This window comes from Primulina eburnea, chromosome 7 (genome assembly GCF_022965805.1).
Source record: "Primulina eburnea isolate SZY01 chromosome 7, ASM2296580v1, whole genome shotgun sequence".
NCBI classification, from domain to species: Eukaryota; Viridiplantae; Streptophyta; class Magnoliopsida; order Lamiales; family Gesneriaceae; genus Primulina; species Primulina eburnea.
The window spans coordinates 380,467-396,647 of NC_133107.1; the positions used below are offsets into that span (position 1 = coordinate 380,467).

General features: G+C 39.3%; 2 protein-coding genes across 3 annotated transcripts; both read right to left on the reverse strand.

Moving 5' to 3' along the window:
- Positions 1-400: 400 nt before the first annotated feature.
- Positions 401-4,924, reverse strand: LOC140836268 (alpha-mannosidase 2-like). Its single transcript, XM_073201657.1, is given in 5 exon segments — positions 401-3,088; positions 3,090-3,608; positions 3,722-3,754; positions 3,917-4,066; positions 4,301-4,924. Coding segments are annotated over 5 exon segments (3,459 nt in total). The 5' UTR covers positions 4,841-4,924; the 3' UTR covers positions 401-871.
- Positions 4,925-5,788: 864 nt separating this feature from the next.
- LOC140836269 (type I inositol polyphosphate 5-phosphatase 8-like) lies at positions 5,789-8,375 on the reverse strand. Of its 2 annotated transcripts, none has more exons than XM_073201659.1 (7): positions 8,012-8,375; positions 7,859-7,934; positions 7,630-7,740; positions 6,955-7,539; positions 6,589-6,852; positions 6,321-6,477; positions 5,789-6,253 (listed from the first exon to the last, which is right to left on the reverse strand). In XM_073201659.1, exons 1-7 carry the CDS (start codon positions 8,109-8,111, stop codon positions 6,146-6,148), a joined length of 1,401 nt encoding a protein of 466 aa, XP_073057760.1. In that variant the 5' UTR covers positions 8,112-8,375; the 3' UTR covers positions 5,789-6,145. The 2 variants fall into 2 exon arrangements, with proteins under 2 accessions (XP_073057760.1, XP_073057759.1); XM_073201658.1 differs by having other exon boundaries at positions 5,791-6,256; positions 8,012-8,362.
- Between the last annotated feature and the right edge of the window lie 7,806 nt (positions 8,376-16,181).

The following is a 16,181-nucleotide window of genomic DNA, read 5'->3' on the forward strand; positions in this document are numbered from 1 at the left end:
TTTATCTCTATAATTAGTTGTTCAAGAAACTCGACAAAATGGGAAATATTTTATTTTTGTACAAAAAAAATTCAATGTAAGACAGGCAACTTAAAGTAACTTGATCCATCGATGAAAGCTTCTTCTCTACAGTAAAAGATGCAACCGATATATAATATCATTGATATGAATAAATGTATATATTCTACTTCCTTTACGGAATGTACATTTTGCTTTTGCACGTCACTTTTCACGATATATTTGTTGTGGTTACGTGACTTGGAAATCACAATTGGATTTTTGTTTGACCCTAGCTCCATTATGCTGGGAAAGAAATAATATTTACATAGTTCCTTGGCTTGGTCTGATCATAATCTTGATTATAAAAGTAAACAAATGAGAGAGAGAATTGACACTTACGTAGCGATTATTTATTTTTTAAAAATATATATGTTTTAATTATTCACCTAAGCACAAGTAGCCTACAAAGTGAAATACAGGCTAGGCATCCCATTTATATTTGGGCCGAACTTGGGTTTACATCTATCTAATACAAGTCAAACTCCTAAAGCCCATTTCAGTTGCCTTCTCACTTTACGCTTCTCTGATACAAAAATTGATGTATGGATCAACAATGTCTCATTTCTTATGCTCTACATTCCATTCTGAACTCAAATCTCCTGAGCTACAGTTTTCCTTCCATGGCATCTGTCCCCATTGTTTCAATTCAAGTCTGTATCGACCATTCCAACAGCGTTGCACCTGAAAAGGTTTCTCCATTATCTTCCAAGAAACTCTACCTCGAAGTCACAACCTAACATATTCGAAATTCCCAATTTTGTTAATTCATCCATCGCACATGACAAGAAAAAAAGCCAAGAATCAAACTGTCTTATCCACGAGACTTTAACTGCAGCTTGTAAGCCTGTATTTCCATGGGAGAGATGAGGACGTCTCCTTCCTGAGCACCATCTCCGAAATGCTCGCTATAGCCAAGAGTATCAGTATCCTCGTGCAAAAGATTTATAGATGTGGCTCTTGCATTTGTAACTGTAAGCCCTTCAAACATTTTGAACAGATTGATTGGTTCATCACACATAATCGAACATAGCAACCTGTCTTTCTGACAGTAAGCAGAATCCCAGTGTCGTCGATGTAAGACGAGCACAAATTTAGGCTCCTCAAATGGCTGCTGAGAGTATTTCAAAGGCCGAGGGACCTTAAAGTTCACTATATGCAAATCACAGGGCAATGGAGTTGCTAGAGGTGAAAAGGATCTAGGAGGCGGCTGTACAGATATTTCCTCAGGTTTTTTAGCAACAAATATGTGCAACGGATAGTTCAAATGAGCACCCATTACATGAGAGAGTAGAGATGGGCTAAGTGGATTATCCAAAACGGCGACTGAAGGAGACGAAACATTGGATTCCACGAGGATGTGGAAAACTATGTTCATGGGACGGTTATCCATAACTCCTTGGCCAAGACCACGTCCATCATCTCTCACGAGTCTTCGATCGAGCATGATCTCCAACCATCCATTTTTTAAGCTCGCCACACCCAAAGACTGCTTAGTATGAACCGAGAAACGTTTTCCACTTGATTCTTGCATAAATGCAAGAGAGGGCATGGGATAGTAATTTCCCTGCAAGGGTATCTTGTCGTAAGTTTCTCTTCGGATCGTCTGGAATCCATTCAGATCTGAGTAAAAGACTCTCCTGTTATCTACGTCAGTCTTGTATCTAGCAATTAGTTCTCTATCATTAAACTCAGGCCCCAGAAGCTCAACATGATACTCTTTCTCAATGACAAATTCTTGAATGGTATTTTTACCATTATATATTCGGGTGCAATGGGAAATTGGGGAATTTTTTGTTGCTGTCTTCGGATAAGAGTAAACTTCATGCACCAAAAGGCCCTCTGATACAATAATTTGTCCGCCAGTTCTGGTGATAGGCTCGGCTTCGCCGTTTGGTTTGAATAGGTATGCTCCACTCTCAGTGCTGGAGTACATGCTTATTTCCTCACCAAAAACAGTCGAGTGTCCGTCATTACCTTTGATTCTCTGCAGCAGACCAAGATTTACATCAAAGGTTAGCGTCTGGTGCCAATTTCCAATTTCAACTGTGTTACTTCCTAGATTAGCACAAGTGTATGGAGTGGGGCAAGATAACTGGTTTGACGGACTAGAAATTCTCAGAGTTGCCAGTTTGGCCTTCTCACATTGAACAAAACTGTTAGCAATATAATAAGTCTGCAAACCCATAGCAGGAACAGAAGCTTTCCAGTAAACACGATGCCTTCCCGTAAATATTTTGCTTTTATGATGTTGAATTTCAGGAGAGACCTGACCCTTGATACATGTCCAGTTTGTATCCAATATCGTCACATCTGGTCTATCAACAACCACCATGACCACCTCGTTCCTCATTTGCTCAAGAGGATTAAAAATGACCACGGTCTGCAGAGTTCCTTCATGAACAGTAATGGTTCGCAGCATTGGTTGAACGTCGTATTTAGATCTTATTTGTGCCGGTTCAAATAGTGCCAGGTTCTCATCACTTCTTTCATGATGAATTCCAAGCAGAACTTCAATAGCCTTGGACATGAAAATATGTAAATCTTGTAAAGACATATGCATTCGCGACCCATAGTCCTCAACCACGTGATCCTTAGCTGTTCCAGTCACACCATCATGATGCTGAAACAAAGCTAGATTCCGTCTAGCAGCTGTTAACTTGTGTGAAAACCCAGCGGGTAACTTCTCACACTGAACTCTCTGGCAGTATCCAAAGAGAAATGACAACAAAATTTCAGAACCTCGAAGTGTATGCTCCAAAACACGGTCAACAGCCTTGAAAAAAGGCCGGGAGACGTAATAGCCACTCCAATAATCTTGATTTCTATCAGCATAAGTAAAGAAATCACCCGATAGAGAAGGAAAGCCCCGAATCTCACCAGAGCCAATTTCGTTGTTACGTGAATAATCTATTCTGGCAGCTTCGTCTCTCATTGTTTGGAAATATTCATCCAGAGTGCCAAATTTAGCTTCAGCGTTCAAGCTTGGATCAGAATTGATATAGTCGAATAACAATTGATAATTCCTGAACTTGGGCTTCTGCTTCATTGATGCTTATGTAGCGGAAATCGTCACCAAGAGGAACGAGAAGGGTATTCGTTCGGTAAAGTGTCGATTTTTTTCGATATTGATCCAATAATTTAACTGCTCTCTCCTTCACATTTTCGTGATTTGTCTCAACAGGATTTTCTCCCCAAGGACAAGGCTCGTAAACGAAACCAGGCATTCGAGCAAAGTCAAATTGGCAACAAATAGCAGGCTCGGGTCCACATGTATGTGGGATGTCATAAGAATAGAAAGGCATCATGTGAACAAAAATATCAGTTGTTTCCTCCGAATCCCAGCTCTGCCGCCACACATACTCCAAATTCTCATGCCATGCTAGCTCCTTCTTCAACTCATAATGTGTTCTCTGTATCAGCATGTTCTCAAAACCCATGCGGCGGAGAAGATATGCCATGGTGGGTGAATATCCGAATGGGTCAATTGACCAAGAATTTCTAGGAAAAACTCCAATAGTTTCATTCAACCACATATTTCCCTCTGTTATCTGAGGCATATAGTGTAAATTTGAATTATATTATTAAAGGAGTGGATAAGCAATAAACTAGAGTTTTATAAAATGATAAGTTTAGTCTCAACATAAACTAAAATGAACATTACCTGTTCTATGATAGCAAAATAATGAGAATTAGCCTGCAGAAAAGGGAGCGAACAAGCAATCAGTAAGATTAGGCTCATTGTTCTATGTAAATATTTAAAAGCATGACCATTTCAATGAATCTCAAGTTACAAATGATTATGTGACAAAGCCTGCAGTTTAATCTATGTTGAGCCAATAAAAAGGAGAAGATTTACCTCGTCATTCATCACCCATCCACCACCAACGATTTCCAGCTGCCTGTTCCTTACTAAATTGACGAAGGATTCTCGTTTGATCTCTGAAGCATCCCTCCACCATCTCTCCAAGTACGACATCTCTTCCCATATAAACTTTCGTCTACTATCCTACAGATTCAAAAAACTTGGACCATTTGAATTCCAACATTCCAAACTCATTTTTAGCCAAAACCCCACCCAAATCATGCTTAAAAACCTCAGTCAACTATGATCTCAAACCATGTGCATCTTGTTACAGATCTTCAAATATGAGACGTAAACAGCCAAACATGAACAATGGCAAAAATACGAGATATATAAACAAAATCAATCGAAAAACTGAGGTCCATTTTGATTCTAAACCTTAGAAAGCGTTTCCACGACGGTATCAAGAATATGCCTCGACTGCCGATCATAATACTCCTCAACAGTAAGCTTCCATCCTGGATCATTATGCGAATGCGGAACTACGAACACCTTCAGTTTCTCCTCATCCCACTCGTTCCCTTTGTAACCCACGTGCCACCCCTGTTTCCACGGGCCGCCATCCTCATCTGAGAACTGGATCTTATCGTAAAGCCCTTTGGTAGTAATGTCTACAGCAGCTGGGAGAAGGCTGTCGTTTGAAGACTTAGGGACAACAGGTTTGCGGGAACGAGAAGGTCGGCCCCGGGGAGGGACTAGGAGAGGTTTGGGGGCAGATGTGAAGCGGAAGAGAATGAAGATGAAGAAGAGGAACGTGAAACAGAGGCTGATCGTGAAGAAATTGGAGAGGATGAAGTCGCGAAAGGCGGCGGCGGTGCGCTTTCGCGGCTTGCGAGATTGCTTGTTGGCGGATTTGGTGGTTGGGAGATAGGAGGTTTGTGGCCAACCGCCGGCCCCGCGGCGGGTAGAAAATGGCATTCCGGTGGAGATAGATTCTTATCAGGTGGTTCTTGTGTGGGAAATTCTTGTGTGGGAAATCAGGTAATTCAGAGATAATTAAGTTCAAACTCGAAAATCAATTTAAATTATTATTATTATTAATAATAATAATAATAAAAACTCCACCTCAAATCCATATAGACAACAAACTCGATATAAAATTTGTAAAACTCGATCCATATATAAAAACATCAATTCAAATGTAAAAACTAGAATCAATGTGAAAAACTTAACTCAAATACGAAAAATTAGATCTAAATACAAAAAACTCGAACAAAATATGAAAACTCAACCCAAATATGAAAAAAAACTCGACCAAAATAAGAAAAATTCAACCAAGATGTTAAAAAATCCACTTATATATAATATTTATATAATTATTTACATAAATATTCAATCAAACATGATTCAATGTAATGTAGTAATAAAGGGTTGTGTTTTGAAAAAACACACGAGGATTGAGTGAAAATGTCATGTTTTTTTTTTTAATTTTATTTTAACAAATACATGTAAAGACAATCTTATCCTTTAAGTCAATCTTTTGGATCAAAATTGAAAAATAAAATATTTTCAATTAAAATAAATTGGTGGATAGTGGTATATTTTAATCATAATCACCCACAAAAAAAAAAATAAATAAATAAATAAAAGTAAGGTAGATAGATATGTATCATCATCACTTTATAAAAAAATCAGAGTGATTATTTTTAAAACTATCTGATGAACTAACAATCAATAATCTGGTTTGATTTTCTAGTAATGTGACAAGAGTCTTTCTTAATCTTAATGGGCAAGGTGAAGTCGATGTTGCGCTCATTTCACAAAAAAGAAGAAAGTTTGATCAAGTCTGCGTGTGCTTCAGTTACATAAGAATAAAGGCTGAGCTTTATAGATGAAATATCATTCTTCTTCTGTCCAACCTGCTTATGCGAGATTTATTTATTACATCCCTACTACCGGAATGGCAGTACGCTAACCTGAAACCTTTGAATACCTGATACACTTTGAGAAATCTAGTAATGAAAAAGGCTACAGGTGAGTACTTGACATCGACCATGTAAGCAATGCCATTTAGGCAATGGGTTCCAACTTAATTGGTTCTAGGGAACATAATTACATGTACAAACACACCGACGTTCCCCTAGCTATAACTATGTACCAACAAATGAAAGATCATATTGTACACTTCTCAAAATTTTAATCAGCATGAATTTTCTCCTTTCCTATCTTAATACCTGGCATTAGATAAAAGGGAAATCCTTTTTTTTTTTTTTTTTTTTTTTCTCATCTATCAGATATACAAGTCAGCATATGTGTCGGTGAAGCTCTCTCTTCCTTCAAAATCAATGACAACAATGTGGTTGTGGCTTCTTCGCTAGCAATTTCGTTTACCTGCTGCAAGTTTGCATGACGAAATTAGAACTTCCCCAAAAGGAATTTATTGTACAAGGAGACTTACAGTTGTTCCGGATGCAGGCCAACTTATGTTGTCAGATTTTACTTGGATCTTTGTAGAGAAAAGAGCTGAAACAGGGCGATGATCAGAAAACTTGCTTTCGCTGCGAAAATAGGAAAGCTGCCTCACTCCTTCGCCATACCATAGAATCCTATCGCACCTGAAATTGAGAATCGTCAGAAACTGTCTTCTTTAGCGAAGATTTAGATATTTCTGTCATATTGGAATTCATCCGACATACAGAAAATTTGATGGGATGTAATATATATACCATGCTGGAGTTCTTTGCTTTTCTCCCGCTCTACTTGGAATTCCACCTGAATACCTGTTGCAGTTGTAGGAAGAGTACTTGTAAGTGGGGGCAAATTCGATGTTACCCTCTTTCCAACCCTGGAAAACACCGCCATGTTCAAGTTCCCTCTGCAACTGATCAAATTTTTGCAATGATCTCCAATCTTGATGTTTGATCAGCTGCCTCGCTAAATTGTCCTCTAGGTATAATCTATAGTTGAGATCTCCGAACCAGAAGATATGACTGCTCAACAACAAAAACCGATGTGATTCACTATTCTTTACTACATTAATATTTCCATATGTATTTGCAAATGAAAAATATTTTCTCAAAGTTCCAACGTACTCGTGTCCTAAGATGGTTAGTGGATGAAGTTTATCTCTATCCTCTTGAAGCCGTGGGAATGAGGTTCTCTTAAAAATCTCCGACACTTGGAAATTCCTTCTTCCTTCATCGCCTTTCTTCTCCCCAGAAGCTAAATGTGCAGCTATGAAGCAAAAACTAGTTCCCCCAATCGACAAACTCACAGAAACCGATCCTTTGTTTCCCAAATAACCCATTATACCACAAGCCACCGAACAAACTTTCACGCCAGATACATCATACCTCTTCACCAATTCCTTTCTCATCCACACACTAATAAAAACACCAACCATCTTCTTGCTTGCCAATAATTTGTACCTACTACGTTGATTTTGTTGCTCAAACTGAATTTTGTGCTGATCCTTTGTTGAATCCGGAGTTTCTGGATCTACAAATACACCGCAATGATCATTCTCATTGGTGACGGGATGTATCATTGGCGTCAACCACGGATATCCGTATTTATCATTCAGCTTTTTTCCGATCAGTAGATTCCAGTTCATTGCTTCCGTTGGGTCTTCTGCTCCAATTACCGTTGCAGCCTTTAAAGGTACGATTTCTTGAAACCTGCAGTTTAAAAAAGAAAATTGTAAAGGGGAAAAGATAATAGAAATTAAGTGCAAGTCCAAAGTCATGAATTTTACGTATATATTATACCCAAGAACATAGACATCAGCTTCATCTCTTAGATTCAACCAGTCTTCCAAATCCACGGCCAAGCTACCCACGGGAGACCTTCCCGCCACATTCCAAGTACCCACAAAGACCCTGAAAGCATAATTAACAATAAAAGATTTGTTCAAGACCCAAAAAAAAAAAACTAACGAATTCAAAATGAAAAGTTACCCATGTTTTATGTCGCGTTGCAGTTAAAAAAAAAACTCACCTCAACTCATTGGTCCCGGTGGATGGAATCATCTCCGGTGACTCGGATGAGAAATCAGCGTCTTCTTCACAGCCATCTGCAGTAACAATACATTCAAAATCAACAAAGGTACATAACGATTGACACTAGCTAGTTTCTGTTGAAGCATAATGCCTGAAATTTGGCTCAATTGAGACGGATCGTCTCCTTTTCTATTCCTGAAAAAGCACCGTGGAAACCTTCTTGTTATCGATTTGTAACGCTTTCTTTCCATAGAACTGAAAAAGGGCCTTCAAAGTTGTGCATTTACATCCAAGAAAACGTGTGGATCGCCCAAGAAAGAAGAAGCTTTGAATAACTCAAAGCGGAAACGGTAATAACGAGAGAGAGGTCAAATGCGGCAAATTTGATGAAACTTAGGTGAAATCAAACTTAGAACCTCACATGGTTCCCATCACGAGTTGATTATTAGTGGTCCTTGTCACGTACTTGTCTACAAAGTATTTTACATTTACTCAAACGGACACGTCAAACATATTTTGTTTTATATATATGAAGAAACCCAGTCTTTCCGGTAATATTCTTCCACTAATCTTTTTTTCTGGGTTGGTGGTTACTAGAATATATAATTGAAAGAATCTTGAAATTCTAGAGCCTCCCCAACTTGTCTGTCTGCGGATAAAGGAATTATGCTATCTAACTGGGCCGGGGATTCAAAAATTAATGACGTTTACTTGCCTACGGTTGATGATATGTTTTGTTCCATACGAAATACGAACGGGGAGTTAAAGATCGCATTGGGATTTATTTAAGAATGTATAATAATGAGCAATTAGAGCTGAGTTTAAATATAGTTATGATAATTAGTACAAAACATTTTCTCGGACATCGTAGACACCATGCCATATATTTCCCCTGACTTTGGGGAGTGGGAAAATATGATTTGGGCCTCTCTTTTGTGTTCTATCACTTTTGATTTTTTATTTTTATTTTTTGTATATATAGAATGATGAGGAACATTAGTAGCTAAGACAAAGTTTAATCCTATTTTGTTCGAATAATTTCTCATGTAACTATGTTTTCATTTAAAAAAAAAAAAATAGGTTGGTCTATGCGGAATTAAGGCAATGAACGTGCATCAGAATTGGTGAATAAAAAATCATAATTTACCTTCAGCGTGGAAAGCCTCTACATTGGGTCAATTCGTGTCCTGAAATGAAATTGTTTTTTAACTTGCGTAGCTTTATTAATGATATTCAGTTGATCTCGGATAATGCCCATTTCTGATTTTTTTGTTGCTGGTCTTACTTAGAATACATGTGAATCCATACCATCATCAGATGTATCATTAATGCACCTCCAAGGGTTGGATTAAACACATACTGGCCACACTCCTGATAGAGATATATAGAAAACACCATTGAGTTCAATCGTGGGTGTTAAAGGTAAAAGAAGATTTAAAAATGGGTGGAACTACTTTAGCCCTGAACCAAGAGTTCAGTCATCATGAATAAACAAAGCAATTAACGATTTACTTTGTGTTGGACAAATTCATCGTGTTGGTTTTATTATTACACTGACGCACATCTACACACTAGAGGAAAAAAAGAAGAAGAAACAAAGCTAAATAATAGGATACCTCCAACACCTAAACATGATAATTCTTTTGCATGTCAATATTTCAATGATCATTGTTTGAAAAAGATGTACATCGAGTAGGATTTACTTGATGCATTTGTCTTTGACCGATATTCACTTGTCGCCCACAAGTCTTTTCCATGGCATCAAACACTAGATACTGCCTAAACATAGCAATAAAGGCCTCAACTCTCTGGTTCAATTCCTCCTTCGTGTTCCATCGGGTTCTGCAATCTTCATCTTGGCCTCCACATTGTCTTCGTTCTCGGGCAACTTTACGTGCCCATTGTCAAGTTATTGGCATTGTTGCCTCCTCTTCTTCCCATTGAGTTTCGTATTAGAGATTGTCGGCAAATGAATGAAGACATGTGGCAGACAAAGACATTAAATAAGCAGATAGTGATGTTCGGCTGTGCACGTTGAAATTTCGGATGAAATGTTCAGACGGAACGCGTCTTATACGCGGTTTCACACTTCGAAACTTTACTATAAATAGGTGCCTCATTCCTTCATTTCAAATTATCCCTTCTTCGAGTTTTCTCTCATCTTATAAGCATTTGAGTGCTTAGTTCTATAATATTTGTGAGGTGTTTTGTTCTCCTGTATTAAGAGAGTGTGTGTTCTCTTTGGAAACACAGTGAGTGAGTTGTACATCACAAAATATTATAGTGGAAATTCTTTTCATCTTGCCCGTGGTTTTTACCCTAATAATTTTTAGGGGTTTTCCACGTAAATCTCGGTGTCCAGTTTATTCTTTATTTTCGGGTTTTATTATCTCAAATTCCGCACGTGGGACCAACAAGTGGTATCAGAGCCTTGGTTTAAAATTTCTTAAAATTCTGAGTATGCTCTGTGGTTGCAGCCTAGACTGATCTTCCACATCAGAAAAGATTTTTTGAGATTTTTTAAGGCGGGATTATTTTGTCCAGTCTATAAAATTGTTGTAGACATAATGGCGGGAAGGTACGAGATAACAAAGTTCAATGGAAGTAATTTTCTGTTGTGGAAAATAAAGATGCAAGCAATTTTAAGAAAAGAAAATTGTTTGGCGGCTATTGGAGATAGACCGGAGGAAATGACGGACGATGTAAAGTGGAATGAGATGAGTGATAATGCTGTTGCCAATTTACACTTGGCCATAGCAGACGAAGTATTGTCAAGTATCTCCGAGATAAAAACGGCAAAAGATATCTGGGATACTCTGACAAAGATGTACGAGGTCAAGTCGCTACACAACATGATTTTCCTAAAGAGAAGGCTTTATACTCTTCGGATGGCGGAATCTTCATCGATGACCGACCATATCAATACACTAAATACTCTATTTGCCCAACTCACTTCCATGGGGCATAAAATAGGGGAAAATGAACGTGCGGAGCTTCTACTTCAAAGTCTACCAGATTCATATGATCAACTTATCATCAACATTACCAACAATATTCTTATGGGCTTTCTAAGATTCGACGATGTCTTAACTGCGGTTCTCGGAGAAGAAAGCCGGCGCAAGAATAAGGAAGATAGGTTGGTATCCTCGAAGCAGGCAGAGGCGTTACCGATGATAAGAGGAAGATTCATGGACCGTGACTCCAGTGGGAGCCAAAGGCGAGGTAGATCAAAGTCGAGAAGTAAGAAGAAAAATATTTACTGCTTTAAATGTGGCGGTAAAGGGCACTTCAAGAAAGAGTGTACGAGTATCGAGAAGAGTTCTCAAGGAAATGTGGCCAGTACTTCAGGCAGTGGTGAAATATTATTCAGCGAAGCAGCAACAGTTGCAGAAGGCAGACACAAATTTTGTGACACATGGATTATGGATTCAGGAGCGACGTGGCATATGACGTCTCGGAGAGAATGGTTTGATCATTATGAACCAGTCTCAGGAGGATCTGTATTCATGGGAAATGATCATGCCTTGGAAATCGCTGGGGTCGGTACTATCAAAATTAAAATGTTTGATGGCACCATTCGCACCATACAGGAGGTACGACATGTGAAAGGACTGACGAAAAATCTTTTGTCCTTGGGGCAATTGGATGACATCGGGTGCAAAACTCGTATCGAGAATGGGATCATGAAAATTGTGAAAGGCGCGCTTGTGGTTATGAAGGCGGAAAAGGTTGCTGCAAATCTGTATGTACTTTTGGGAGAAACACACAAAGAGGCGGAGCTAGCTGTTGCATCAAATGGTTCAGGAGAAGAATTAACAGTATTATGGCATAGAAAGCTCGGGCATATGTCAGAACGGGGTTTGAAAATTCTCTCAGAACGGAAGCTGCTGCCGGGACTTACAAAAGTGTCGCTACCCTTTTGTGAGCACTGTGTTACCAGTAAACAACACAGATTAAAGTTTGGCACTTCTACTGCCAGGAGCAAAAGCATATTGGAGCTGATTCATTCGGATGTTTGGCAAGCACCGGTTGTATCCCTAGGAGGAGCGAGATACTTTGTCTCGTTTATTGATGATTTCTCTAGGAGATGTTGGGTGTATCCAATCAAGAAGAAATCAGATGCTTTCCAGATCTTCAAAGAATTCAAAGCGCGGGTTGAACTTGATTCTGAAAAGAAAATCAAGTGTCTGAGGACTGACAATGGAGGAGAATATACCAGTGATGAGTTTGATGCATTTTGTCAACATGAGGGCATCAAAAGACAGTTTACGGCGGCTTACACACCTCAACAGAATGGAGTGGCGGAGCGGATGAACAGAACCTTGTTGGACAGAACAAGAGCTATGTTGAGGACTGCAGGTCTAGAAAAATCATTTTGGGCGGAAGCAGTCAAAACCGCTTGTTATATTATCAATCGTTCTCCTTCAGTGGCGATTGATCTGAAGACTCCGATGGAGATGTGGACTGGGAAGCCGACAGATTATTCTCATTTGCATACATTTGGAAGTCCGGTGTACGTTCTGTACAATGAGCAAGAAAGATCGAAGTTGGATTCGAAATCCAGAAAATGTATCTTCTTGGGCTATGCTGATGGAGTAAAGGGGTTTCGCTTGTGGGATCCTACTGTTCACAAGCTTGTCATCAGCAGGGATGTTATCTTCGAGGAAGATAAAGTAAAGGGAGACAAAGGCACACAGAATTCAGAAACTACTATATTTCAGGTGGAGAATAAGACAGACGAAGGTCAAGTTTCTTGTGAAGCACTACCAGAGCACGAAGAACAAGTACAAGTTGAGTCTGAGGTTTCCAATGTGAGGCAGTCAACTCGAGACAGAAGACCACCAGGTTGGCTTTCAGATTATGTCACTGAAAGCAACATTGCATATTGTCTATTATCAGAGGATGGTGAGCCATCGAGTTTCCACGAGGCTACTCAAAGCTCGGATGTATCCTTATGGATGATAGCAATGCAAGAAGAGTTGGAGGCTTTAGACAGGAATAAAACTTGGGATCTTGTTACACTACCACGAGGAAGGAAAGCCATTGGAAACAGATGGGTCTATAAGATCAAACGTGATGGCAATAACCAAGTGGAGCGGTATCGTGCTAGATTGGTGGTAAAAGGGTATGCTCAGAAAGAAGGCATTGACTTCAATGAGATATTTTCTCCTGTGGTTCGGCTTACAACAGTCAGAATAGTGTTGGCATTGTGTGCGGTGTCTGACCTACATCTAGAACAGCTAGATGTGAAAACAGCATTTCTTCATGGAGATCTTGAAGAAGAAATCTATATGCTCCAGCCAGAAGGTTTTGCGGAAATAGGCAAAGAGAACTTGGTTTGCAGGTTGAAGAAATCTCTGTACGGTCTCAAACAGGCGCCGAGGTGTTGGTACAAGAGATTTGATTCCTATATCATGAGCCTTGGATACAACAGACTGAGTGCAGACCCTTGTACTTATTTCAAGAAGTCTGGTGATGATTATATCATTTTGCTGTTGTATGTGGACGACATGTTGGTAGCAGGCCCCAACAAAGATCAGGTCCAAGGATTGAAGGCACAGTTGGCTAGGGAATTTGATATGAAGGACTTGGGACCAGCAAACAAGATTCTAGGGATGCAAGTTCACCGAGATAGAAGTAACAGAAAGATTTGGCTTTCCCAGAAAAATTATTTGAAGAAAATCTTGCAACGCTTCAACATGCAAGATAGTAAGCCAATTTCGACCCCTCTTCCTGTTAACTTCAAGTTATCCTCCGAGATGTGTCCTAGCAGTGAAGCAGAGAGGATGGAGATGTCTCGAGTACCGTATGCATCAGCAGTGGGAAGTTTGATGTTCGCCATGATATGTACAAGACCGGACATTGCTCAAGCAGTGGGAGCAGTTAGTCGGTATATGGCGAATCCTGGACGAGAGCATTGGAGCACTGTTAAGAGGATCCTTAGATACATTAAGGGTACCTCGAATGCTGCATTATGTTATGGAGGATCGGATTTTACACTCAGGGGCTATGTCGATTCAGATTATGCAGGTGATCCTGATAAGAGGAAATCTACTACTGGTTATGTGTTTACACTTGCAGGAGGAGCAGTAAGCTGGGTTTCAAAACTGCAGACGGTTGTGGCGTTATCTACAACAGAGGCAGAATACATGGCAGCTACTCAAGGTTGTAAGGAGGCAATATGGATTAAAAGGTTATTCGAGGAGATCGGGCACAAACAAGAGAGTGTTCCTTTGTTTTGTGACAGTCAGAGTGCCTTGCACATCGCAAGGAATCCAGCCTTTCATTCCAGGACGAAACACATTGGAGTACAATTTCACTTTGTGCGGGAAGTAGTAGAAGAAGGAAGCGTGGATATGCAGAAGATCCATACGAAAGAAAACATAGCTGATTTTCTGACCAAGCCAGTGAACACTGAAAAGTTTGAGTGGTGTAGATCCTCAAGTGGTCTAGCGGAAACGTAAGCAGCAGGGAATGGCAAGATTGAAAGGATGTGTGGAGATGTGTTTGATTCTCAATCAAATCTCCAAGTGGGAGAAATGTCGGCAAATGAATGAAGACATGTGGCAGACAAAGACATTAAATAAGCAGATAGTGATGTTCGGCTGTGCACGTTGAAATTTCGGATGAAATGTTCAGACGGAACGCGTCTTATACGCGGTTTCACACTTCGAAACTTTACTATAAATAGGTGCCTCATTCCTTCATTTCAAATTATCCCTTCTTCGAGTTTTCTCTCATCTTATAAGCATTTGAGTGCTTAGTTCTATAATATTTGTGAGGTGTTTTGTTCTCCTGTATTAAGAGAGTGTGTGTTCTCTTTGGAAACACAGTGAGTGAGTTGTACATCACAAAATATTATAGTGGAAATTCTTTTCATCTTGCCCGTGGTTTTTACCCTAATAATTTTTAGGGGTTTTCCACGTAAATCTCGGTGTCCAGTTTATTCTTTATTTTCGGGTTTTATTATCTCAAATTCCGCACGTGGGACCAACAGAGATGCCATTTTGATCGTATTGAGGTTCGGATTTAGAATTGAATAGAATAGCAAGGAGTAAGAGGTTTAACCCGAGAAACACCCACACTCGCCGGTGTGTAAAGAGGGAAACGGTCGCATCGTTCGATGCAGGCCATTGATGCAGCTGTTCCGGCCGCAGCTGTCAAGTGATCTTCTTTTCTTTTATCCCCTCCATTAAAACACTCACAGAGGCTACTCTTCTTAGTTAGAAAATTGCCTGTAACAAGCTTAGCATGTTTGGAAAGTGACAACGTTTTGGGGCTTTTATAGATAGGCATGAAATTTTGTTGTCGTCCAATTTAGTCACTTAGTGGGGGGCAAAATGAGAATGAGTCGGCATCCTTTGTAATGATTATGCGATGGGGCAGAGGTACGAGTATTTGACAAATGACAAAGAAACATTATCGTCATGAGATTTCAAGTGTACTTTTGCCTTGGTTTGAGGCGTGCACCGCCTCATATCATGTTAAAGAGATTGCCAACATTAAGACATGCGTGCTAGCAAATTCACAGGTAATTTTTTTTCTTTGAAAAAATGTGCAAAGATTCGAATATATTCTTATTGATTGGTAGCTTTTTTACATTATCGCTTTGCTGCTAAACAGAAGTCGCAGTAGCTGGACCGAAAAAAAGAATCATATTTCTAACAAACACATATGCGGAGAAAAACTGAAGACAGAAAAAATGGTGACAAAATGCACGATTCAACTCTATTATCTTATCAGTATATGAAATTTGAATAAGAGTATTTTGAAAAACACACATTCTATGTATACAAGATATACACATAACGCATGATATAGATAGATATATATTCCCTTGGCATGAAGTTTTCAATTATCAAAAGGTTGGAACTTTAGAAAGCCAACCATGCAGGTACTCGTTTTGGATAGATAGTGGGTCCAAAGCGCCTGCTTTTGACTTGGTGGATGAAACATTTCACTCTTCGGGGCCAAATGGGTAGTGGAATCTAGCAGGATTTTGTATGAGAATGTAATCGGTTATCTGAAAATATAAAAGGGTGATATCTTAAACTTCCAACATATTTTTGTGACTTTAAGCTCCCTTTTCTAAAGATCATTCAGCAAATAATGTTTTTAGATTGGAATCAGATTTGTTGTATTGATACTAGGGTGAGGCTACACTAGAGCATTGGTAGAACCTTCTACCGAGCACCAAAAGGAGTGTAATTGGCTAAACCATTTATCATATTTCATCTTAAATTTAGGATGCTGATGACATTGAGATTCTTGAGTGAGAAGGCAGAGTTTTAGCGAGGGACAAATGCAAGCTAAAAATATAT

Coding starts and splice junctions, on each gene's coding strand:
- LOC140836269 (XM_073201658.1), bottom strand. CDS start 8,111: ATGGAAAGAAAGCGTTACAAATCGATAACAAGAAGGTTTCCACGGTGC. Junction 6,478..6,588: donor AAGCAAAGAACTCCAGCATG/GTATATATATTA, acceptor TCTCAATTTCAG/GTGCGATAGGATTCTATGGT. Junction 6,257..6,320: donor GGCCTGCATCCGGAACAACT/GTAAGTCTCCTT, acceptor GCAAACTTGCAG/CAGGTAAACGAAATTGCTAG.